At 42.3% G+C, this 27,173-nt stretch overlaps 1 protein-coding gene across 2 annotated transcripts in view; it reads right to left on the bottom strand.

Annotated features, from left to right (window-relative positions):
* Positions 1-4,752: 4,752 nt before the first annotated feature.
* Positions 4,753-27,173, bottom strand: part of SMAD7 (SMAD family member 7) — a 37,558-nt gene continuing 15,137 nt past the window's right edge. For both annotated transcript variants that reach the window (XM_056824407.1, XM_056824406.1), the window contains exon 4: positions 4,753-6,841. In XM_056824407.1, coding sequence (XP_056680385.1) covers positions 6,303-6,841 — 539 coding nt within the window. In that variant the 3' untranslated portion in view covers positions 4,753-6,302. The remainder of the gene's footprint in view (positions 6,842-27,173) is intronic.

Raw genomic sequence — 27,173 nt, forward strand, 5'->3', positions numbered from 1 at the left:
TAAGAACCCTTGAGGAAGGAGAGATCAACTTACGAGGTGTTGAGGACCTGAGTTGAGCCTCTAAGGGATAAATACTCATATTCTCATAATGCTTTAATGTCTTTTAAATACTTTTCTTATTAATGATGAGGTAGATGCTAGGTCTAAGATGGCCATGTAGCCCAATGGATAGTGTGGGGCCAGGTGTCAAGAAGTCTCTTCTTCCTGAATTCAAAGCCAGCCTCAGCTACTTACTGGTTATGGGACCCTGGGCAAGCCACTTAAGCCCTGTTGACCTCAGTTTCCTTGTTTGTAAAATGAGCTGGAGAAGGAAATGACAAAACCCTCTAGTACCTTTGCCAAGAAAACTCCAAATGGGGTCTGAAAAGTTGGATAAATCTGAACGGCAACAACAAGCACTCAACAATGAGTTCAGTAGTAAAAATATGATTACTACCATTTTACAGAAGACGAAAATGAGGCACAGAAAAGAAATATAGTGAATGGATAGAGTCAGCCTCAAGTCAAAGAGACCTGGGTTCAAATCTTAACTAGCACATCCTGGCTATGTGGTTCTGGTCAAATCATTTAACCTTTCAGTGCCCCCAGGCAAATCTCTGAGACTATAAAATACAGTTTACATAAATCAACCTCCATTTGAAAAAGGAGAAACCAGAGTTCCTAGATGTTAAGTGAATTGTCTAAAATCACACATCATAAATAACAGAACCTAGATCCTTTAACTTCAGATCCAGCCCTATAGATACTATGCCAAAAAGTCCCCCCACACACACCTTGAGAGTCTTTGATTGGTCCACCCTGGATCAGTATTATACCCTAAAATAAGTCTGCTTCTAGAGGTCAGGAAATTTAGATTAAAAAAAAAAAAACCTTCCTTCTATTCTTTTTTAACCTTTACCTTTTTCTTATCTGTCTCATCAATTCTAAGATAGAAGAGTAACAAGGGCTAGGCAATTGGGGTTAAGGGCCTTGTCTAGGATCACAAGTATTTGAAGTCAAATTTGAACCCAGGTCCACCTGATTCCAGGCCTGTCTCTCAATCCACTGAGCCACCTTGCTGCCCCCAAAACACAGATTTTTAATAGCCACCTTGAAAAGTGTACCAAATTGCTAATAAAAAAAATGAAAATAACTGTGAAGGATCATTTCACAAATTGTTGAAGTGGAGAGCAGATTTAAACCCAGGTCCTCCTGACTCCAGATTGGTACTCTATCCATTGTGCCATCCATCTGTCCCCAAACTTTCTTTCTTTTCAACATCGACTAAGATACTGTATGAATACGTCATATGCCTTTTCAGGGAACAGATCAAGAAGACTGGTTTGCAGCTACTGGCCACAGATTCCTTTCAGCATCTGGTTCATAGTTCCTTCCAAATCTGCTTTTCTATTTGCTTCCTTTGCCCCTGATCCCCCCAGAGCAGAACACCTTTACCTCTGATTTCACAATCATTTTCCTCTGACAGAAAACTCTAAGTATCTCTTCATTTCCTAATAACAGTTTACTTTTATAGAATCTTTTAAGGTTTGCAAAGCCATATACACAGAGCTGAAAATGGTTACCAGGAAAGTTCTCTGTCTCTCTTTCTACACACACACACACACACACACACACACACACACTATTTTGCCTCCCAGCATCTCTCTGAGGTATCTTCCCAATCTTTCCCCAGTGTCAAAATCCCCAGCTTCATTTAACACTCAAATTCCACCACCCACATACATGCAGTCTATTTGTGTCCCCTGGTTGCTAACATCTTCCCCATCAACAATTATTTTGTAACAACCTTAACTATATTGTACAGTTCCTTCTCTGGGTATACATTCTTTCCTCCCAGTGGAAATTAAGCTCTTAGAAGTTAAAATGTTTCATTTTTTATTTTGTATCTCCCGCATTGGGCACAAAGCCCCTTGTTGCTGTTTAACAAATGCTCACTGAATGTTGAATGAAACATTCAATAGAGGAAGAAACATTCAGATGCTTGAAACTGAGGAACCGAGGTTCAAAGTTTAAGTGATTTGCCCAGGATCACACAGCTACTGTCTGATACAGGGTTTGAATTCGTGACTCCAAATCCAACATTTTCTCTACCTTATCATTTGACCTCTTTAAAGCCAACCTTTCAGGATACAAAATCCTATCTTCAGTCTCTGATCTTTCCTGTAGCACTAGGCACAGTTCTAAGTATCAATAGAAACAACTAGTTGTCAAAGATATCATGAGTATCAAAGGAAACAACAGGTTAGATCCAAAGCAGCTTCTTTCCAATGAACAATCTGATATGGAGCCTTTAAAATGTATCACTAACATTATACACAGTAAGTGAAACATTGTGGGACAATCAAATGTAATTGACTTCGCTACTAGTAGCAATACAATAACCCAGGACAGTTCTGAGGGACTTAGGAGAAAGAATGTATCCACATTCAGAGGAAGAACTGTGGGAGCAGAAACAGAGAAGAAAAACACCCGATTGATGACTTGTTTATATGGCTTTGGTTTTCAAAGGTTACTCTCTTTCAAAAATGAACAATATAGAAATAGGATTTGAGTGATAATATATGTATAACCCAGTGGATTTACTTGTTGGCTCCAGAAGTGGGGAGGGAAAAAGGGAAGGAGAGAAAATGAATCATGTAACCATGGGAAAATATTTTAAAATAAAATAAATACAATGTGTTTCTATTTGACTTCAGTCTCAGTTTCCCTGTCTTTTTTGTTGTTGTTGTTGTTCCTCTGCCTCTACTTAATGACTTTTCTTTCCTTTATTTTATGTTTTTTTTTTTTAATCCCTCTTAGAATTGATGCTGAATATCAGTTCCAGGTAAGAGTGAAATGATTTGCCCAGGGTCACATAGCAAGGAAGTGCCTGAGGCTACTTTTGAACCCAAGTTCTCCTGATTCCAGGCCTGGTTATCTATCCACTGAACTACCTAGCTACATTCCCCACCCCTTCCTTTTTTAAGCCCTTACCTTTCATCTTAAGATCAATACTGTGTATTTGTTCTAAGGCAGGAGAGTGGTAAGGGCTAGGCAATGGGGGTTAAGTGACTTGCCCAGGGTCACACAGCTAGGAGGTACCTGAGGTCAGATTTGAACCTAGGATTTCCGTCTCTGGGCCTGACTCAAACCACTGAACCATCCAGCTGCCTCTCTTCTCTTTGTTTCTAATCCGTTAGATAAAGGACAAGGTAGAACAAACACTCTGGAGGGCAGGATTCTGAAAGATCTCTATTAAAGACTAGAACCTAACACCCAATCTAATAAGATGGAATTTAGCAGAGATAAACACATTTAAGCTTACAAAACAAACTTCACAGGTCCAGTAGGAGGTGACATTGATAGTTTATCTAGACAAACAAAAAAGATCTTGGGATTTTAGTGGACTGAAGCGCAGTTTGAGTCAACAGTAGGATAGATAGAAGGCCAATACAATCTTTAGCTTCAACAAAGGGAGGCATGGTACTCAGGACTGCCACTGAACTCCACCTGATAATTCCACAACTGGAGAATTGTGTTGCATTCAGAGCTGTCTGCTTTTTCAGGACATTGACAAGGTAGCCCACATGGTGAAGGGCATCGAGTTTGCCAGTTGAAGGAAGTGGAGATTTTTAGCTTAGAAAAAATAAGACTTAATTGGAGGTGGGGATAGAAAATGCTAGCTAACTTCTAGCACTTGAAGGTCTGCAAATGGAAGGATTAAACTTGTTCTTTTGGTTCCCAGAAGGTAAAATTAGGAGCAAAATGTACAATTTGCCAAAAGGAGACATTTCCCAACAATTGGACCTATCCAAAAGATCCTAAGAGGTCATCTAGTCCATCTTTTTCATTCTACAGATCTAGAGAACTCAAGTTAGAAAAGTAATAAGCAGAGTGGAAAATGGGAATTCAGGATCCATGATTCCAAATATAGTAAACTCCCCTCATTATGCTCCAAGAACCTCCAGCTCTTTAGATGAATTGTCAGGCCTATTGTAGAGAATTCTTGTTGCTACGGTCTGTGGGATGGCCTGTGTAGTTAACACTAAGGTAATGGTCAATATTCCAGCTTGGCTGGGGACTTAAAGGAAATAAAGGGGAGTAATGGGAAATGATCAGATATAGTCAGACAGTGGAGAATCTTAAACAGTATTTTATCTTAAAGGCTGTAAGAAACCTTCAAAGGTTTTAAGTGAGAAAAGCATGGTCTGACCTATGCCATGGGGAGATCATCTATCTACGTAAAGAATTGGAATGGAACAGGAAGACCAAGTAAGAAACTATTTCAGGGGGCAGCTGTGTAGATCAGTGGATTGAGAGCCAGGCCTAGAGAAGGGAGGTCCTGGGTTCAAATCCAGTATCAGACACTTCCTAGTGACCCTGGGCAAGTCACTTAACCCTATTGCCTAGTCCTTACCACTCTTCTGCCTTGGAACTAATATACAGTATTGACTCTAAGATGGAAGGTAAGGGTTTAAAAAAAGAAAAACTATTTCAGTAGGTGATGGAAGTTGAGTGGAATAAATGTAGGATACTGTGGTCTGGGAAACAACACAAGTCTGATGTGGATCCCTTTCTTCTTTGCCAGAGAGGGTCCACAACTGCATCCTTCATCTTCTGAGGATGAGCCAACCCCCCATTCCCCATTCCTTGTCCAATGAGAATGATCCAGTGTTTACACCCCCCCCCCAAGTCCTCCATGCTGCCCAGTTTGGGACCCACAATCCACCCTAACCCCAGTCAATGAAAGACAAGCTAGTGCACAACATGAAGTCAAGTGTACAGTTTAAAAATTGTTTAATGGAACATAAACTCCTTTAGAAAAACATTCAGCTAGGTGATAACACCCATAGAAAAAACACCAATCTCGTGTTTATCTTTTTTTTAATTTGGCATTTGTTATTTGCATTTATATTAAAGCAAAGTGCATCTTTCTTTATTTTTCTTGTTTATACACATTGCACAATACATAAATAATGATGCTTATAAAACGTCTTTGTATTTACAAGTAATAATATATTTATATATAACATAAAATACATTTTTCTTTAATAAATCTCAGTTTTTTTCAGGAGTCCTTTCTCTCTCACCAAGCACTACAATGCTAAAGTTCCAATGAGAATGCTTCTCTTGTTCATTTAAACCTTTGTAGTTAGAAAAATAGCTTATGTTAAGGTCTAAACATGCTCATTGAGCTAAGAACAGTGTAAAAGTATCATACAAGTGTATGAGTTGTAGAAGAAATGAAAACACAGTATTCTGGGACACAAGTGGTACCTTGATAACCGGCTTTGGGTTAAGATGGACCATTGAAGGGACAGTGGAAAGAGGAAAGCAGGAGGTTAGTTAGTTCCCATTCCTTCCCATTTAGTGATCTTCTCTTTCCCTCTCCTCCCCAACTCACTGGTCTAAACAGTGTGGTGTGGTTGGGGGGAGGAGACGGAGTTGATTTTCTCACATGGGAGGAATAGTGGGCCTGGGAAAGTGGGCACTTCAGGGAAGTCAATCTCACAGAAAAACCAAGATGTTGGGGACAACAGGGGTGGGGGGGAAGAAGGGGAAAAAAACACAATTATGGCAGCAGTGAAGGTGGCAAAAGGTTAGGATGCTGAGGATGAAAGTATTGGTTCTGGTTCAAAGTCTTGCCATTTGTTTCCAAGAGACCTGTGTGTGCGTGGGCCCTTGGCCTTCTATTCCAAGCCACTTAATAAAGGGGGAGAAGTACCTGGGGAAGGGCCAGGTGAAGGGAGCTCTATCCTGTTGGTGGCCTTAGTGTATGGGAACACCTAACCAACTGATAGAACCCAATAGGGCACTAACATCCCAACCCCTCAAGCATTTCCAAAGAGCTAAAGAGCAATACATATTATGGCCCTGGGTTCTTACTGAGGCTTTTTCTTGAGGGAAATACCCTCCCTCTGTATCACAAAGTGTCCGTGTTCTTCTCCCCTTGCAGAATTGTCCCCCTCTGGCCCATACAGATTAGACATGTGAAATGGTGATTTGGGAGAGGGAAAGTGACTCCCCTCTTTTCTCTTCTGACTCATTGGTCATTTATACCTTTTGTCTGATGTCGTTGGTTTTTATTCCCCTTTTAAATTCTCAACTGGCCAGGTAGCCCCCCTCCCCCTACTTTCCTCCCCCACCCAAACCAAATTCTTTCCATAAGCTATTTCTCGAGAACAAAACAAACAGAAAACCATAAACAACAATTAAAAAATAAAACAACCAAAGAGTTTACATGAAAAGCAAGCACTCAGAAGGAAAATATTAGCAGCAAAGTAGTTTTAAACGTCATCTAGTCCCCTCCGGTTCCTGTTGCGTTATCGGTTGTTGAATATGACCTCCAACCAGCATGGGCAGCTGCTGATGAACTGCCTTGTGTAACACTGGCCCCAGCCTTTCACGAAGCTGATCTGCACGGTGAAGCCTGTCCATGGTTGTTGCATGAACTCATGGTCATTGGGCCGCTGCAAACTGTATGCTTTCTCATAGTCAAAAGCCTTGATGGAAAAACCCGGGAACACCTTGTGCACCAACAACGTCCTGGAGTCGGGGTTATCCAGTGTGGCCGACTTGATAAAGATCGGGTAACTACTACGGTTATACACCCACACGCCGTCTACTTCTCTAGTCAACTGGATGCCGCAGCCAATTTTGCTACGGACTTTTTGTACCAGCTGACTCTTGTTGTCCGAATTGAGCTGTCCGAGGCAAAAGCCATTCCCCTGAGGTAGATCATAGAAGATATCCAGGGAGGGCTCTTGGACAGAGTAGAGCCGACCCACTCTTGTTTTCTCCTCCCAATATGCTACCACGCACCAGTGTGACTGATCCCCAGGCTCCTGAAGAAGTTGGGAATCTAGAGAAAGGGAAAAAAAATCAGAAGTGTCAGAAATAGCTAGCATTGAGTCTTCTCAAACAAAAAGAATCAAGATTCAACAGTGACTTTGATCCCATCCAGTATAACCTGCAGCCATCAGTTTCTCCAAATCATCCTTCACTTAGCATTTTCTTTAGTATTCTTTTTACGATTCAACTTGATTTACTTGAATTCACTAAGTAATTAATGAATCACTAAATGCCTGCTTACAAATACTGTCTCTTTCTTGTATGGACAATTTTGGGGGTTTTTTGCACGGCCTCCCCCAACCCCCATTAGAATGTGAGCTCCTTGAGCCAAGGTTTATGCCTTTCTTTAAAATATCTCAATCACTAAGCACAGTGCTACTCAGCATAACTGACAGTGTAGACACAAAAGCAAAAAAAGAGGGGGGAAATGACCCCTGCCTTCAGGAAGCTCCTATTCTTCATGGGAAGATCTTCCTTGATAAAGAACACCTTAAGGACTTTGAAATAAACACCCTGGCTATCTCTCATTTCTCCCTAGTCCCCTATGAGATGGAAAAAGTAATAGCAGTGCATCCAAGTAAATCTCCATCTCTTTTCCTGATGAAGACCTCCAAAAGAGAACTTGTGATCCTTGGAAGAGAGCTAAGAACAAGCATCCCTAATAGAAACCTCTGGCTGGGTGGGAAATAAGTCTCATCTCAGTTGATCTCTAGGCGATTGACTAGCAGAACGCAATCTAACCTTTGAATGTCCCTGCCCTTAAACATGGAGGCATGCTGAGGCATCACGTCTCCCCACCCTGAGCCCAAATGTAGGCCAGGAGACTTCTCAGCAAACTAATCATATAACTATATGACTGAGCAGGACACGGTCCTGGGGAGACCAAGAGTACTGTTCTCAGAATTCAACTATGAAGGACTTTTTGTCTTAATCTAGCTGAATCTCAAGCTTGGATGGGTCCACAGAAGTCATCTCAACTGTTTTACAAATGAGGAAACTTAGATGAGGCATAGAGAAGCCAAGTCATTTGCCCAATGTCACATGGGTAGAAAATAGAAGAGCTGGGTTATGAGAATTCATCTATCGCAATCTCCTCACTCTACCAATAAGGGAACTAGGACTCAGAGATAGGGAAATGACCTAACCCAAATCACAGAGATAAGAAGTTCAAATCAGATTAAAAAAAAAAAAAACCAACAACTTTAACTTATGCCTTAGAATCAATACTAAGTACTGATTCCAAGGCAGAAAAGTGGTAATAGCTAGGCAATAGGGGTTAAATGACTTGCCCAAGGTCCTAAAGCTAGGAAGTGTCTAAAGTCAAATTTGAACTCAAGTCCTCTTGTCTAGGCTTGGGTCTCTATCCATGGAGCCATTTAGCTACCCTTTCATAACAGATTCGAGACTAGAACCCAAGTCTCTTACATGAATCCAACATTCAATTTACCATGGCATACTGCCTCGACTTTCAACATCCCTGACCTGGCCATCTGTTTCACAAAGAAATATGCTTTAGTCAGAAGAGTTATCCGATGAGAGTGTGTGCACAGCTCAATATAAATCCAGCCCCAGTGATAGAGAACCAATTCAAGGCACACATCCTATGCTAAAAGGAAGCCAGTCATTAACAAAAGACAGCCCAAGAAAATGTTTTCCAAAATATAAATCTGAACTAATTCAGCCAGGAAGAGAACATTCCATAGTCTGGGAGGCCTGGCCTACAGCTCAGAAAGAAAGGATCTGACACAGAAACTGACCTTAAAGTCCTCAAAATCCCTCTCCAACCAATACAGGGGGGATGATTCGAAAGTTTCGAAGACCAGCATTTCAGCATTACAGCACTACTGGTATGATAGGTTGGTTTCCCTCAAAGCCTTGCTCCTTTTCTCCAGCTCCTCTAAGCCCCACCCCGTGGCTTGACATGAAGAAAGTTTCCTGGACCTCTCTGAGAAAGCCTCCAGTACAGGAGTGTTTTTGGTGTTTGGGGTGCATGTTTCTTTAAATAGATGTTTGTGCACATTAAAAGGGGGGGATCATCCAGGGCGACTACAGCTGTAATTTACCTCTCCTCCTCATGCCTGGAGCTGGAGTAATAAATGGAAGGTTCAGACAGAGAACTATAAATCTGCCTGAGCTGCAGGAATAGCTGTGGTTTGTGGAGGCAGGGTGGGGACCGGAAGTTTTGTATTTGTTAACAAAAATTGGGAAAGGGAAGGGGGGGGGGTTGTGTAGAGAACGGGAGAGGGGGTTCCCTTAACTCTCCTTCCTCCTAGCAACCAGGGGAGAGATTAACTGATCATCAGCGTAAATCAGACACAGGGGGAAAGGAAAGAAGGGAGTGGGTTCCGGTATGCCCCCTCCCCCTTGAAAAGGACTGCTGCCGGCAGGATGAGAAGCAGAGTAGTTCAGCCCAAGCACCTCCTTCCAACTTTTACAGACATGTTAAGACCTGGGAACTATTCAGGTCTATAAACTTAAAGAAAAAAAAAAGGCAGCACCATTTAGCCTTGGATTTCAGTCCCTCGTGAATAAGTTGGTAAACTAGCTTATGCTCTCCGAAGCCTCAAAAGCGAAAGCTGGAGGGTCTCTCTGTCTGTCTCACATATCTTGCCTCCCCTGCCCCACTCACCAACCTTGAGACAAGCACTCCTAGTAGTAGAGTTCTCAAGACAGTGACTTGTTCCTGCAGAGAATCCACTGGCTGCCAAATAGGCCAGTGGGCACCAACCATCACCGAATTCTCCGAAGTTCACTTGTGTTATTTCTAGCGTCAATCTGCTAGTTTTCCCTCGGAAGCCTTGGTTGGAGTGGGATGGGGAAAGGTGCCTTCTGATAGGTAAGAATCTAACCTCAGCAAACCAACTCTGACTGGGAACTAGGGCCTATCTATGGGAGTTCTGGAGACAAGCAGAAAAGATGTGAGGGATTATAAATGGGACAATGAAAACGATGGAAACTAAGAGCAGAAAAGGAGGATGGAAGAGAATACACAACAAGTGTAAAGGAGAAAATGTTTTCTCCTCTTGGAGAGTGAATTCTGCCTACTTTTAGGTATTCGCCTGGAAACCTCCCCTTTTCTGAGCCCCACAATACTTTGTTTCATACACTTCTGTCCCACTGAAACCTGGCACCAAATAAACAGCAGGGAAGCAAAAAGCCTAGGGAGGGAGAAGGGGGAAAGCAAGGAAGGTGGAGGGGCAGGCTGAGGGGAGAACCAGGATCAAATTACCTCCAACCTAGTCCTCCGAAACCACCTCAAGGGAAGTTTAGGGAGTTGGGGGTAGGAGGGAAAGATGTGTCTATGAAACGAGGGCCCAGTGTACCAAAAGGAAAAACCAGCTTCCATTTTAAAAGGGGAAGGGGAGCCCACAACTACATTCCCCCACCAATCTGTCAGGTACCCTTATCTAAAGTTCAAGAGGGTCTATTATACTTTCTGCCTCCCACTTAGAGTGTGTGAGAAAAGGAACAAAAGAGACACAGAGAGACAAAGACAGAGAGGGCTCTTGCAATCTTAGACTGAATTTCTTTGTAGGCCAGTCAAGTCCACCCAGCAATTTTCAGCCAGACATACACCAGGAAAGGGAAGTTTCCCGATTATGTTAATGGCCTAGCCCAAATAAACTGCAGTGTGGGTTATCTGTCTGTGTCTTGAGTATAAAGGTCCTTAAAGGCAACTCCCTCTTACACAAAATGTGGAGTAGAGGGGCGTGTGTGTGTGCCTGGTGTGCTTCCTTCTCACCTGTTCCCTATTCAAGCAGAGATCTTGGTAAAGATCTTCTCTGCCTTCTCCCCGCTGTCAGGAAAAATCCAAACTAAGCTAATGTGCCTTGCCTCTCCTTTACCACCCCAATACTCCTCCCTTCCCCATTCCTGCCTAACAGTGCTCCTCTGTGAAGCACTTTAACAATAGTGAAATTCCTTATATATGTCAGCATTGACATTTCTCCCACAATTTACAACTTTGGGGAAACCCAATACAGATCCTATGTAGCCAATTCCCCCCAGCGTTCCCCCCGGCTCGAATAGCATTTCCCATAATTTGCTTGTTTCTCAGTCATGCTTGAGAGTTAAGGGGGAAACAGTCCTGAAAAGGAGGATCTCAGACAAGGTGTGAGCAGAATGCTTAGCACTCACTGACTTTGAAGATCTCCAGTTCTCCTGCCACATCCCCCAAAACAAAAATTCCCAGGCATGAGATGCCCGTGGGGCACCCATAATCCATCCCAGAGAAGGCACCATGGTTTGATTGGTGACTGGAATGCAAACCATTGCACTCAATATTCTTATAACCCACCTCATTACCCTTTTAGATACTGAGTGAGGGTGGGGAGATCTGGTTTTTCTTTCAACTTAGGACACTTCCTAATATTAGGTACTCTCAGAAAAAAGGTGTTGTGTGCATCGTGTGTGTGTGTAACTGTAGCTGTTTGTTTTAAAGCAGGGAAAGAAAAGCTGTGTTGTAAAAAGTAATCAGATGCCTGCTAACAATTTTTCATTTTACTATGGTTTAGGGAATTTTTGGAACAACACCAGGAAAATGCTGAAATTCCTTTAAGGTGTTTTTCCTCCCCTCCCCCCTTCCCTTCTCCCTTAAAACATAAAAATCCCCCTTTACAAGGAAAGGAAGAAGGGAGGAGGAGGGGGAAGGCTATTTTACCTGTGTTTGCACTAGCATTAGTAACAACCACTTAACAAGTAGCAAGTCGCTCACTACCACTTACAAAGAGTTATTTAATTGCCCTGGTCATGAATGAACAGACCTTTATAGAAGACCAAAAGTTCATGAATGAATCTCACTTGGGGGCTGTTCAATGACATGGGGTGACCAGACCTCAAGGCCACATTTTAGGCAAAGGAGGAATTTTTCCTCTTTATTTGATGGTGTGAGGAGGGGAAGCTGGGGAGAAGGGTGAGGCCAGCAAAGGAGCCCCTCCCACTACCACAGTTCCACTAGAGAGAGGGGCCCCAGAGATGGGAGCTGCCCAACAGCAGGAAAATCCTAAAATTGCCCAGGCAGGGCTCTCCCTCATCGTGCCAAGGTATGGGAGCCATGGGAAAGGGTTGTGGGGAGACAGTGTGGGTGTGATACCTCTGTACACTCTCCCTCTTCTCCTCCTCTTCCAGCTCTTGAGGGTATCAGACTGGCTGCCAGTAGGCCAGGGGTTCTTAATTCTTTTTTGGGTCACTGTCCCCTTTGTTATTCTGATGGAGCAGGTAGTTTTCTCAAAATAATGGTTTTAAAATATGGAACACATGAGATTAGAAAGGAAACCAATTATATTAAGATATATGTTTTGCTTGGCTAAACTTTATATATATATATGAGATCTCAATTTTTTTTCTTTTCATATGTAGTGGGAGGTGGCACAGTGACTAAAAACGAAGTCAATTTTTTCTAGATTAGTGTTATTGCTTTCTTTCTTGCTTGCTCCCTCCTGCAATCTATCCATGGAATCTTTGGGTGTCTATAGATCCTCTACCTTTCAGAGACATGTAATCTGTGGTGCTGGAAAAGACTTTTGAGAGTCCCTTGGAAAGCAAGGAGATCAAACCAGTCAATATTTTAAGAAATAAATTCAGACTAATCATTGGAAGGTCAAACACTGAAGCTGAAGCCTAAATACTTTGGCCACAGAATGAGATAACAGACAGGTCTCACTGGAAAAGACCCTGATACTGGGAAAGATTGAAGGCAAAAGGAGAAGGGGCTGGCAAAGGATGAGGAAGACAGATAGGGTCATAGAAGCAATGAACATGAGCCTGAACAGACTTCAGGAGATAGTGAGGGATAGAAGGGAATTGTGGACTCACAAAGAGACTTGACTGAACCACTGAACAACAACAAATTATCTGAAATTTGGGGATGGAGGGAGGACAAGATAATGCCTGAGACAGGTTTGAGGAAAAATGAGAACGAAGAAAATACTTGGAAGTATTTAAGAGTAGAGGTCAACCATCAAATCACTTATAAGACAGATGTATGTAAAACTCCTGGAAACTTGTCAAGCAATCCTTCCTCATGAGAAGGATCACTGCCATCATATTTCTTTAAAAGTCTTATTTCCCCCTAAAAGGCACAGAAGGATTAGGAGGAAACATTTAGGCAGAAAGAATACTCTTTAAGAGTTAGACTAAACCCCAACCCCTCACCCCAATTTGGCAATTACTGTATAAGGGATGAAAAAAAGTTTAAAGATTGCAAATTGATGCTTAAACATAGCCACAGCTCCAAGGTTTCCCTAATCACAAACACACGGGAATCACTTGGGTCCAATGACTATCCTGCCCTTACTTTAACACTTACACCAGATGCAATATAGTAAGCCTCAAAGATTAATATTTCCCTTGCCCTCCAAAAAGCTATCTAACATCATCAAGGAATGAATTGTGAGATTTCATGCAAAAAAAATTTTCAATCACTCATCCACCCAACTAAAATAATTTAGGATGTTTTACTCTAAAAAAGACTCTAAAGCATGATGGGACTAGGTGCAGTGGGAAATCTAAAAAGGAATGCAGTAAGAATCTTTCCCTCAGGAAGCTTCCAGTGAGGTAGGAGACTGCAAGCATTGGGATTACACTAGACCAAGAACATGATGTTTACCAGGAGAGGAGAGGGTGAGTTGGAAGCATGTTGGAGTGTAAAGAACAAAGGATTTGTTTTCAGGGAATCTGACATGTCACTTCTGTTTTCAGTCTGCCTATTCATAAAATAATCATTTGGACAAGTTGAATTGTAAGTTTCTATTATCCTAAATTAGAATTCTCATTTGTTGTTCAGCCATTTCCAACTCTTGGTGTCCCCCATTTGGGGTTTTCTTGGCAAAGATACTAGAATGGTTTGCCATTTCCTTCTTTAGCTCATTTGACAAATGAGGAAACTGAGGCAAACAGGGTTAAGAGCCTTGCTATCAGTCACACAGCTAGTAAGTGTTTGAGGTCCCATCTGAACAGTCTTCCTGACTCAAAGATGCAACTCTCTATCTACTGGGCTACCTAGCTGCTCATAGAATTAGAATCACCAACTTTCAAAAAGTAATCATAACAATCCCAGTTTCCATAGCATTTTAAAGGCTTATAAAATGTATTAGATATCCATGTTACATGATGAGAAATTGAGTGAGACCAAGAAGTGAAATAACTTGTCATCAAGTCACAAAATTAGGAACCATCAGAAGGACTCAAATCCAGATCCTGTCCTGAAGATAGATTCTTTCCATAAGAGAAACGTAATGCTAAAATTAGCCTGTAGGTAACAAAAATCTTTAAGGACTCAAAAGTCACTTCTGACCTTGCAGTATTTGTGTTAAAAAGCATTGATGTTGTAATAATACATATATAATCCAGATCAAATTGTTCACTGTCTCTGAGAGGGGGGAAGGAGACAATTTTGATCTTATAAGTTTGGAAAGCATGTTGAAAATTGTTATTACATGTAATTGGGAAAATAAAGTATCTTTTAATTTAAAAAAATATGCTTAAAAAATTATTTATGTTGGGGCAGCCAGGCCCAGCATTGTAACATTGTGGGTTTAAATTTGGCCTCAGATACTTCCCCAATTGTGTGACCCTGGGCAAGTCACCCCCATTGCCTAGCCCGTACCACTCTTCTGCCTTGGAACCAACGTACAGATTCTAGCCAAGTATGGGTGTTGTTTTTTTTTTAAGTTTTCATGTTAAGAGTCATCACTTAACTGTCACTTAATTCAGTAGTATTGTGTGGGGGAAGGTCTAGGAAAAGGACTGAATCATGCATGAGTCTAAGGAAAGCTCCTATGGTTGGAAAAGAGTTGTTTTCTTATGGGGAATCCTAGAAGAGAGTATAACAGTTAAAATATATAATTATATAATATATAATTGGAGCCTCTCCTTTTACAGAGGCAGAAACTGAGGTCCATAAGTAGGGTAAGTTTATAAAAACATCCATTTATTTGGTAAAAGTTCAACCCAAATAAAAATAATTTTTGCAATCAAAGTAGGAAATGATCCTCTACTTTCTACTGATAAAACAGGTCTTCTTCCCTTTTCCACTCTTCAAAAAGCAACAGCTGCTTGGAATCTGTCTTGGGGCCAGAGTGAAATCATACCAGTCTTCAAATCCTAGGTAGTTTCAATCCATAGCCTTCAATAATGATCATCTAATCATTGTACTTGAAAGAGATGACCCCCCTCTGTGTCTCCAAGGTCTTTAATCACTAGATTCTATCTCATTTATTAATCCATTCTACTTATCAAAGCTGGAAAGTGTATTTGTGTTTTAGAAGTTTCCAAGAAAATGAGTTGAAAATGAGTTGAAAATGTTTCCTCCTGTGTCTCTTTGTATGCCCCCACAATGCCGAGCATGATCCTAGATGAATAGACAGTACTTAATATTTGAGGCCTTTAAAGTTGACAGCCCAGTGCAATAATCCAGCCTTGGACTAACCTTCATTTACTTGTTTTTTTTACTAAGAACAGGGTCGGGGAGAAATGCTTTTGGCCTTCTTACTAAGCCCCTGTTAACCTTGCAGGAAGGCACTAGCTCAGGAGAGGTAATAGAGGTTAATTAACTTGGCCAAGATCTGATACTAAACTTGTGACTTGGGGGAAGTTGCTTTCCATCTATGGGACTCGGTTTTCTGGTCTATAAAATAAAGGAATTTGTCTAGATGATCTCCTAAGACCACCACCACCCTTTTCTGGCATCAATGTTACAGGATTCTAATTTGTGCTAGATCTGAAATAAAGAATGCTGATTCCACTGATTTTACTAACCTTGGCAAGGGAGAGGGGGAGGGAAAGAAATGTTAGTTAACTGGCTATTTAAAAAAAAAAGTTATTAGAGCCAGTAGAGTTCTTGCAATTATTTATCCAAAAAAGGGGGGTGAGGGTGAGCAAGAAATGAAAATGGATAGCCATCCACTAGGAAGTCGGACATTTGTCTTAACTGTTGTCTTAACTTTAAAAAAAAACTTTTGTTACAGACAGGGTTCTCTTCCTTATCATTCATCATTCTCCAAGAGAGGGTGTTAAGAGGAATTCTTTTTTTCTCAAATCATTATCCTATCCTCCCTCAATATCTCTCTCCATCAGACTATGATGGGCATCTCTCACCCCCAAACTTTCATAAGCACATCCCACTTAAACCTATGGTCCTGCCAGCAAGATTAATTTGTAAATGTGACAGAAAGTGATGCATTAATCAATTGCAAGGGCTGATAGTTATTGCCATGTTCTCCCTCACCCCTCAAAACCCCTTAAGTGTTCTACTTAAAGCCAATGTCCTAGAACCACCAACCAAGCCAGTAACATCCCCTCCCCACTCAAAAAAAAAAAACAACACACACACACACATACAAAAACTCAAAACAGTGCTTTGTAGTCAAAGAACACAATTTGAAGGGGAAAAAAATGGTGGGGGGAGGGGAGCAAATCAAAACCGCCGGTCTGTCTCCAGTGGTTGGGCTGACTCCGGCTTCCTCTGTCCCAGCATTCAGCCCTCATCAGCCATGCAAATTATAGAGTGTACTGGCTGCTGTCTGAAGGCCGAATTCTGACTTAGCTCAGAGAAAGCCTTAAAGGAAGGGTGCGGACTACCAAGTCAGCCAAATCCATTCATAATATTTACAGTAAATGGGCCTCTCTGGCTGTTGTTTTGTATGCATCCAGCTTAATTATTTTTGAAGTTTGAATTTCAAGAATCTTATGGATCCTACTGGGGCCATACTCACCCCCTTCTCTCCCTCAACTTTCCTACTCCCTACCCTGCTGCTGCCGCCACCCCAACTAGAGAAACATCTCAGACCTCTTGAGAAAGAGGGCTCCACCTTTACACACACACACACACCCTCCTCACTCCCTTCTCTCTCTGGAGGTGCTCAGTATTTATTTATCGGGCTTTCTAAAGTAGATAGAGTCTCAGTCCCCAACCTTCCTCTCCTCCCAAGAAAATGACAATCCTACACTGTAGAGACAAACTCATGGAAAGCCAATGTCTCCAAGTCAGACATCCTCCTTCCAGCCACCCTGTGTGTGTATGGGAAGGGGGGTTGGTTTTCTCTTTAGTTCCCATTTCACTGTGGGAACTATTTTTTAGTTCCCACTTTACCATCCCTGATGAAGGGATTAACTAAATTCAATAAATCTGTGTTGAAAAAAGACCATTTAAAACGTATTCCAAACAAAAAAACAAATCTGTAAGTCTTTTAAAACACTGACAACTTACAGGTATGCTGGCTACATAGTAAGCCCTGCAAAAATTCTCAATAAAAACGGATGCATAATGGGCCAGTATTCCAAGTAGACAGAAGTCCAAATGCACAGGATATTTTTCCTACATACCTCAATGCTTTCCATAGAGCAGTTCTCTTGCTGTGGGTCTTTTTTAATAAAGCCCTGCACGGCACTGACCCACGGTTCCCCGAAAGCTATTACAGGTCCGAAAAATAGACAGTGCCCTTCCCCCACTCCCATCCCCTAACCTCTGAGAGGGAGCCCAGCTCCAATTCAACACAATTTTTTCTAGAGAATAGGGAAACCATTGGAAGATGTGGAAAAATACAGTGAGAAACAAAAGTTCTTTTCATCTCGCCCCTCCCCCAGCTCCCCTTATTCCCTAACAATTATGAAAACTGTTTGGATGGGATGGCATTTTGAACATTTACTGCATTCCAGCCAACAAATTCCATTCCTGAATCTGATGGAAAAGGCACTCCGGTCCCCCCTCCTCCTTTCCTTCTCTGCTTCTCTGCCTCCCTCCCTCCCTCCCTCTCCCTCCGCCCTCTGCTCACTCCCTGCTTTCATTCCTTCTGTCTTTCTTTACAACCTAATACCCTGTCGACTGGAGGCCAGGGCTGGACTTACAGGGAAAAACAACAGAACGCCAGACTGGAGACAGTATGCAGACTGAGAAAGTTAATCATTACTTCTGTCTGCCTTCATAATCTAATCACTTCTATTCCTAAACTCAAGCTGTCCAGCCAGTCAGGTCCTCCCACCCCTCCACCCCCCAAAGTACCCATGACCTCCTTGGCCCAGACTCCCACTTACCGACCCTCAACCCACCCCCCAACCAAAAAAAACCCATCCACCACCCCAATGAATGACAAATGAACTAGTACGGGGTTGGGGGCTAAGGTCACACACACACCCCAAGAGTCCACTGGCCCCCAAGTCCCAATATGGGGTGGGGGGGCACTCAGGGCTGGACCTAGCTGGAGCTAATTGTATGCACAGAATTTCTGCTTCAGCAGAAGTGTCAAGCCTCCTTCTAACACACAAACAGCCACTATTTGCTCCAGGTCACTTGTTTCTCTTATCCTGCCATAGAGAGAACTTCATTTCAGGGTGTCCTCCAACTCAATTCAGTCCAAGATTAAGCTTTGGCTAAAATTGCAAGTCTACTCACCCATCTCCGTCCCTAGGTATACATGGACACACACACTTGCTAGGAAATGCTCTCTGCTCTCAGGCAGACCTTTTCCCAGAAGACTATATTGCTTCTGACCCCAACTCCTGATAAACTTTGGATCCTGATAAATTTAGGATCACTCCAAACTGTCCTCAGGAGCTCGCCCAACATCTCAGTAGTCCTCAGATTCAGAGAGCTAGTCCTAGGACCATGTTTTACAAATGAATAAACTGAGGCCCACCAGGGGGAAGAGATGACTTCAAGGGTCACACACCTGGTTCCACTGGTTTGTGGCCCCCAAAAAGTCTATAATCAGAGGCAGCTGAATAGTTTCTGGGATCTGAACAAAAATGAAAGTATGATTCCCATTTCTACCATAGGTTGAGCAAGCTCTCTGGGCTCCTTCATTCATAGATCTTGGCCAACTTAGATCCTCTAGCTGTAATGCGTTGCCCAGAACTACCCTTTCCCACAAAATCCAAGGCTAGCAAGGTGGCCTAAATTATCTTTCACAGCTTCAAAGGCTCTCTGGCTTCCCATGATTCTCCTTCTTAGATAGCAGATTCAAGTTACTTATAGAGTATTATGGAGACTGACTTTCTTTCACCTCTTTGGTGATACTATATAGCACCTAAAACTAAGCAGTATCTTAGTTATTTGTGTTTTCAAAGGATTCCTAAGGGGTAGAGGTGGAGAGAAAAGTTTGCCTTGAAAATGTCCGTGGCCAACCCCCATTTTCAAGGAGCTCTTCTGGGCAATTTCAATGATCTAACCATGGAAGGTTGTTGGGGGGAGAGGAGGGACAGGTTCGGTTGAATCATTCAAAAGGGTTAGGTTATTTTGCTTTTAGCTCTTCCATGAGCACAGTTCATTTCAAAGTTCACCAAAGTAACCTTTAATCATCAAAATGTGAAGTCAAGCTTCCAGAGTGTAAAAGAATGGTGGGATTTGAAGTTGGGGATCTGCATTCAAATAGTTGAATCGTCTGTATTATCTTTCTGAACTAGTTTCCTCATTCATAAAACAAGAGGATTTAAGGAGACTTGATCTCTATGGTCCCTTCTTGCTCTAAATCTATGATCTTAAACCTATTTATGATCCTCGAAGCCATGTCTGATTTGTCTTGAGAAAGTAATTCTCAACTAGGAAATTATCACATGGACCCAAGCTGGAATCCTCCTTCCAACTCAACTTCCCTAATATCTTTGCCTTCCCATTGGCCCAGTATTCACTGAGTGTTATAGGATGAGTAGTTAGAAGGATCATCGAGGTGGATGCTTTCTAGCTGTGTGACCCTGGTCAAGTCACTTACCCCTTGCCTAGCCCTCATCACCTCTTCTTCCTTGGAATCAATACTTAGTATTGATTTGAAGATGGAAGGTAAGGGTTGTTTTTTTTTTTTAAGAAAAATGAAAGTAGGGGATGGGCCCCAAAATGAAATACCTGGCTTTGGTTATCAGATGACTTTTTGTAAGACCTAACTTGGAACAGGTGGGAGACATTACAGGCTTGAGAATACAGTTCCTACCATGGAGATCCAAAAAACTTAAAGCAATAATTTTATCACTCAAAGGGACTCCAATCATAGTTGAATGCAGGCTCCCCAGTTCCTGCCTGCACTGTCAAGGCATTAAATAATATTGTTCCAGATGTTAATGAATATCTGACTGTGCCCCATGACCATCACCAGGCTGTACATTCATCAGGGTGGGGCTTGGTTCATCAGAGCTCCTGGGATGTACACAAATACTCAGCACTAAGCATTTGGGACAAACTCTTTTAAAAATAATTATAAGGGGCGGCTAGGTGGTTCAGTGGATAAAGAGTCAGGCCTAGAGTCAGGAGGACACCCCAACTGCCTAATCTTTAGTGCTTGTCTGCCTTAGAACTGATTCTTGGCACTGATTCTAAGATGGAAGGCAAGGATTTAAAAATAAAAAGAATTGTTCTTATCTGCAGTCACCTGATAATCAACAACTGAGGGGCAAAAAAAGGAGAAGAGAATCAAGAGGTGGAACCCATTAGCAAACCTCTATCTCTCTTTATCTTGCCTTAGATACAAAATATCAATAAGTTCTATAAATGAACCTCTCAATTCAAGACAGAGATCTGAGGATTAGATAATTCTGCTACCAGGAGACCAAGTCTGATAAGAGTCTTGCCAGCCTAGAAATGCAGAGGGGCTCTACATTTCCCCTCCTGCATGTGTCCTTTCTAGCCCTAAAACTCCTATATGCCCTCCCAGATTTATTACTTCCAGCTTGAGTTTAGAGGAACTGAACTGTCATCCTTATAACCCTTCTCCAAAGGCTACACAGAAGCATACCCCAAGCCTTAATGGCAGGAATGTTCTTTGTCTAGATGTCCCTTTTGCTGCTGGCTTCTACTTCCCTGGTGATGCCCAATAAGGGCTTTCAGACCTAGCCATGGCATAGACAAAAGCTGGCCCTAGTGGCCTATTTCCTTACATGAGTTCTCACAACCTTAAATGATGAGGTTGTTCAAGTTGATCTCTCAGATCCCCTTAGCACTATGTGCCATGTCTCCTTGTGACACAGCAGGGTACAAGAACAGCTGGAGGCCTCCTGACTTCTTCTGCCTTCTACCTAGCATCAAGAACAGGAAGGGACTTCAGAGCTGATCCAGTCCTACCCTCATATTTAACAAAAACAAGGAAAACAAGAGGAAGTGGCTTGCTCAAACTCATAGGTAGCCAAGATTCAACCCAAAATTCCAACTTCTTTCTACCATACTCCAGACAAATGGATCCAGAGCCACCTGGCTCTAGTCCTCATGCTAGAGGTAGCTAAGTGGCATGGTGGACTATAAGCTGTTTAATCCTGGGCAAATCACTCAATCTCTCCCAACCTCAGTTTCCCCATCTGTTAAATGGGATTAATAACAGCATCTACACCTCCCTGTTGTTTTTTTATGGATTATTATGAGGATCAAACAAGATAATAGACGCAATGCAGACCTTAAAGCCCTAATATATATGTTAGCTATTATTATAGAAAGCACAGACTGTATCTGATTGGGGCAGCTTCCCAAATAAGCAGCCAAACACCAGTCCCACAACTGCTCCCGGTAGACCTCACACCTTGTGATTTTGATAGGAGTGAGTAGGTGTGGGGAGTAGGAATGGCAGACGCCAAAGGGTTTCCAAGTCATACCTTGCCATCTTCCCTCCTGTGTAACTTGCCCCCAAAGCCTTTTTTCTGCCCAGGGCCCACTATCTATTCTCTCATCTTTATCAGGTGCTCAACAATGCTTTTCCATCCAGGTATCTTAAGGTTCTCCTTGGGCTGTGAAAAGGCAAAACTAAACGGGGGAGTGAGGAAGAGGGAGGAACTGTAAAGCTGACTCCAAGTTTGGTGACTGCTGTAGGCATGAGACTCAGAAGCAGAGATGCCACCAGCAAGACTTACAGAAAGGGAGCCCCTGCCAAAGGAGAAACAACTGGGTTCTCACACCCAGTGCTATTATCCAATTTAGTAAAAGTTCACCTTCCTCCCTGCATCACTCATCTAACAATGAAGACTTCAAATCACAAACTGCAATTGGACTGCTGCTAGAGTTAGTTCCCACCAGCAGGCCTTTAGGTGGGCATTGCCACTCAGAATCACTCCCCAAACCCTTAGGAAGCCTTCTTCATTTGCTCCCCTAGGAGCTCAAGGCAGAACACAAGGTTGCCAGGGGAACTCCGAAAGCCAGAAGTTACCTTTTTTTTTTTAAACCCGTACCTTCCAACTTACCTTCTGTCTTGGAACCAATACTGTGCATTGATTCCAAGGCAGAAGAGTGGTAAGGGCTAGGCAATGGGGGTTAAGGGACTTGCCCTTAACAAACAGCTAGGAAGTGTCTGAGGCCAAATTTGAACTCAGGGCCTCCCATCTCTAGGTCTAGCTCTCAATCCACTGAACCATCCAGCTGCCCCCTATGAAGTTGCCTTTTTAGCTCTACTTGGTCCCCTGGAAAGAGTCTCGGGGAACATCAGGGAACTACTGGAAGAATCAGATGAAGTTAAAAGGAAAGAAGTGATGCTTTAAAAAAGGCACAACAATGAAGATCCAGCACAGAAGACAACTTGGAGGTGAAAAGGGTAAGGGCACGAGTGTAAACTCTTACCTTCCAACCCCCCCCCAATCATTTTTGCAAGTTATAACCAAGATAATGACACTGGGTGGGGGACCAATTTTGAGGGTTGAGCAGCCAAACCAAAATTAGCTCCCAGCCAAGAGCTGGCTTGGCCTCACCATTCGGGGAAGGAAGCTGGAAAAGTCATGAAAGATTCTTTAGTAAACTAAGAAATAAGGCTGCAGGAACGTTTCAACTGAAGGTGACCCTTCTAGGAAAATATTTTTTAAAATAATAAAAATAACATAAAGTCCTCAAACAGCCTCTTTCTTAAAGAAAATGACCTGAAAGTTCTCGTGGGAGTGAAGGGGAGGGGGAGAGGGAAACAGAAAGCCTTGCTTTCTTTCTAAGACTACCTTTCTCGAATAGCTGCCTTTTTTTTTTAAGGTCTTTTCTCATAAAAGGAGTGATGCAATTTCCTGTCTTGTCCCAATGTTTCCTGTTAAGTTACAAGGTGAAAGTTATCACCCTATATTAAACCACTGTCCTCAATGCAATTGAAAGTCTCTTTCCCCACCTATGTGCCCTACACCGACATCCCCCCACTCTACCCCGCCCCCGCCCAATAATCCTCCCCCAATTTACCCCCAATGATGTCTGAGACCATTTGTTAGATTTCTAACGAGATCGGATGGGTTAAAAACACTCAATTTTGTTTATACCAGACAACTATGCAGCAGAGGGGGGGAAAAACCCCTTTGTTACTAACTAACTACTAATCACTGTCCCAGGAATGTCCTGCTACTAACTTGCATAGTCTCAATGGGAAAACAGAATAGGTTAGAGGTGGGAGAAAAATAACCAAGATTTATGTCGAAATAAAGTGGCCAAGAAATCTTTTACTTCTTTGGTGTGTTAACAACTAAACTGAGAGCTGTGCCTCAGTTGTTAATAATATCTCCAAGCTGAAAATAAACCCGAAAGGAAGCTACTTTGTGACAGTAGGCAGGCAGCCAGACTACCATGCTGGTCATTCAAGCCAGAAAGAAAGGAGAAAGGGAAAGACGGTCCTGCCAGTGGTGGCCTCCTAGCAGCCCGTTACATTAATAGTATTCACCCCGATGACATGGAGGTCATAAGGTAAGGAGGCTAGAACAGGGAGAGGAGGCTCGTCTGAAGCCAGCCCCTCAGCCCCCAAGAGATGCCAGCACTGACTCCCTCTGTACAAAAAGGAGGAGTTGATTATCACCCAATTTGGGAGTCACCCTGACTCTGGGACTTTGGAAGATAACCCTTCTTTTAACCTTAGTTAATGGTCAATGGAGGGCCATCGTCATCGAAGCATGGGCTGGGACAGCAGTGACCTTAAAAACCAGACTGGGCAAAGGCTGGGGGAGGGAAATACATGAGGGAACAGAACAAAATCTGGTGAACTTCCCCTGACAAAAAAGTTAGGCTAGAAAAACAAATCCAAGGGAACTTTCCTACTTCTAATGTTTGTTATGCATATATCTGAAATCCCTTAAGAACACACAACCATTCTCCTCCTCCTTCTTAATGAAGCCACTCTAAGAAAAATCCAACAAAGAAATAATTTTATGTCCTCTTCACTTCCCACTTCCCTCCCCTCCCCCCAAAAGGGCAGGTTAATGAATCTCCTTTGAAAGATTGCTGCTATTCAGAGTTTAAATGATCCTACTTGCTGATTTTTAAAAGAATTACTCCAGCACAGAAACACTACCCAAAACCCCACCCATTCTAACATTTCCATCTTCCTTCTTCCCCCCTTCCCCAACTGTGCTGGTGAATTCTGGGATTCTGGCTGTTTTCAGAGACTGCTCTTTAAGAAGCCCACCCTGCCTCCCAAAGAACTCTGCCAAGAAAAAGGCCTGTGAGGGGGAGGAGGAGGAGTTAGAATGAAGTGTCAGAGGCCAAAAGCTACACAGAAACCTGGCCCCGGCCCAATATCTCCCCCACTTCACTGGCCTGGCTACATTCTGCCTCAGTCAGATGATGTGTGAGGGGAACTGTGATGCCTCTAGTCTGGCCTGGCAGCTGGGTTTGCTCTAGTCTTCAGATGCTGTCATATGGCTGTTAACCCCTGAAAGTCCTATGCTTTTGAAGGTACAACCAGGGGAATGGATAAAACAGGCAAGCCTATGGTAGGAGAAAGAGCCAAGTACAATGGACCCTGAGAGAGGTTAAAAAGAGAAGGCCAGACGACCGTCACCTCTGGCCTGAGTTTCTTTATCTGTACAAAGGCAAGGTTTGGGCTAGTGGACCTCGAAAATCCCTCCCAGCTCAAAATTCATGATCAGAGCCCTCAAATGCACTCAAATTCAGATATTCTAACCCAATGTATACAATTTAAACAGTGAAATCTAATGTAAATTTACTGAAGTCACAAACCTATTGGTTGGTGGTGTCTCCCAACTCTCAGAAAAATAAATAAAATTTTAAAAAAAGGAGTGGTTGCATCTCTCAGTTGACTAGCAAAACTCTGAGCCAGATTATATTTTCACATACAGTTTAGAATTTCCTGTCACTAGAGAGGGTAGGGTGGAAGAAAGCAGAAAGGGACCTGAGCTAGAAAACAGGATTTTCAGACAATCCTCCTCACTAAGCATTTTGTTTGAACCCCAGGCTCCTAGGGTTAATGGATCCATGCCAGAAAGTACTTTCCTTGTGAATCATTTTCAGCTCTGTGTATCTGTGTGTTTTCACTGATATATCTATATATCTTAAAGGTGCTTCTCCTGAATTGACACAGACACTTATAGGCTTCAAAGGCATAATGATACATTCCTGGCATGTATACTATATTAATGAATAAAGTCAGGCAGACTTTAGAACTTCTGTAGTCAAGATGAATTGAAGGGAAATTTATGTTCCACAAAAGAAGTCAGACTATTGCCTAAAGTGTGATGAAGCCAGATTCCAGAAGTCCTCAATAATGAGACCCACTACTGATAACTGTCAATATTCCTAATTTAAATATCAGGTGATTGGGGATGTAGACTCTATTGAAAATATTAATAATGTAGAAATAGCTTTTGATCAATGATACATGTAAAACCCAGTGGAATTGCTCATTGGCGAGGGAAAGAACATGAATCATGGAACCATGGAATAATAGTCTAAATTAATTAAATAAATTTTAAAATGGGGATGGGTGGGTGGGTGGAGAAAGGTGTCCCACTAGAATAAGTGCTAGGCCAGGACCAGGGCTCAAATTTGGCCTCAGATATTTCCTAGTTGTATGACCTTGGACAAGTCATTTAACCCTAATTGCCCAGTCTTGGTTGCTCTTGTGTCTTGGAACTAATAACAGTTCTAAGACAGAAGGTTTGAGTTTTTTGGGTTTTTTTTTAATCCATTAGAAACTTGCCATCTAGGTAACACAGATCTACAGTCTTTATAAATGTAACAGTAAAGTGGTACCCAAACAGAAACAAAAGGTTTCAGCAGATTCAGTCCAGCCTCAGCATCTTGGATATTTGAACTGAAGCCCTGTCAGGTCCTAAGCATTCTAGATGTTGAATTGAAAAATTTGGAAGTTTTGTGTGCAAAAGGCCCCCATTTAGCTATTCCTGATCAAAGGACAACAAATAATTCATTGCTTGTATTTCTGGATCGCTTTAAGGGTTTACAAAAAGTGCTTTCTCCCCACCCCACCCCCATCCTATGGAGATCGTGAGGCTGCTAACCTAATGTTAGCAGGGGAGCTTAATTAAGTCCCTTCTGACAGAAGTGGATGCAGACAAGTCTATTTGGGACACATTATTCCTTAATTAAACAGTGATACAAGTGAGGGCTCCCAGAGAAAAGTCTTTTCATTCCCTGACCACTGAATTTAATGAAGCAGCTTCCTGCAGACTCCAAGGCCCTCCCTCATAAGATGAGGCTTCTATGGTGGAGCCAAACTCCTAACTTCTCCAATGAAGGAGAATGTTCTCTGCAGTTTCCTGACTTTTTGAAAGATGGCCCATCCCCACTGACCGATGAGAGCTGCCTACAATTAGCTCATATCGATAGAGCAAATTACAGGACTAAAATCCTGAGTCACCGCCAGACCATCCCCTCCCCCCATTTCTTTAAGAATCTTAGAAGAGAAAATGACCCTTATAATAAAGAGCTACTCATCCCATTCTCAGAAAAGGGAAATCCCAGGCTCTTCTGATGAACCTATTTGTGAGTATCAAGTGTCACGTGTTTTCATTCCTTTTCTTTTTGCACCTGCATAAGCTGAGCAATGTTTCTGTCTAAAAGACCTGTCAAAAATGAGAAGACTGGAGCAGCAAAGGTAGCACAGTGGATAGAAAGTCAGGCCTGGGTTCAAATATGGCCTCAGACACTTTCTAGGCAAGTCAATTAACTCTAACTGCCTAGCCCTTGCCACTCTTGTCTTAGAAATGGTTCTAGGAGACCACTGGGTGGTTCAGTAGATTGAGAGCCAGGTCTAGAGATGGGAAGTTCTGAGTTCAAATCTGGTCTCAGATACTTCCTAGCTGTGTGACCCTGGGCAAATCACTTAACCCCTATTGCCTAGCCCTTACTACTACTACCGTAGAACCAATTGGTTCTAAGACAGAAGTTTTTTTTTTTTAAATCTATACTGTGTCAATGGCAATGGAGGTTAAGTGACTTGCCCAAGGTCATATAGCTAAGTTCTGCCTTAGAACCAATACACAGAATATATTTAAGAAACATATATCTATATCTATCTATCTATCTATCTATATATATATATATATTTAATATTAAAGGTTAAAAAGATTTTTTTTAAAAGACCAACTTGCAGAATGGATCAATACATAAAAAAAAAAGTCCCCTTGTTGAGATAACCTGCTCTACATTTTGACAATAATTAATT

This window comes from Monodelphis domestica, chromosome 3, assembly GCF_027887165.1.
Source record: "Monodelphis domestica isolate mMonDom1 chromosome 3, mMonDom1.pri, whole genome shotgun sequence".
Lineage (NCBI taxonomy): Eukaryota > Metazoa > Chordata > Mammalia > Didelphimorphia > Didelphidae > Monodelphis > Monodelphis domestica.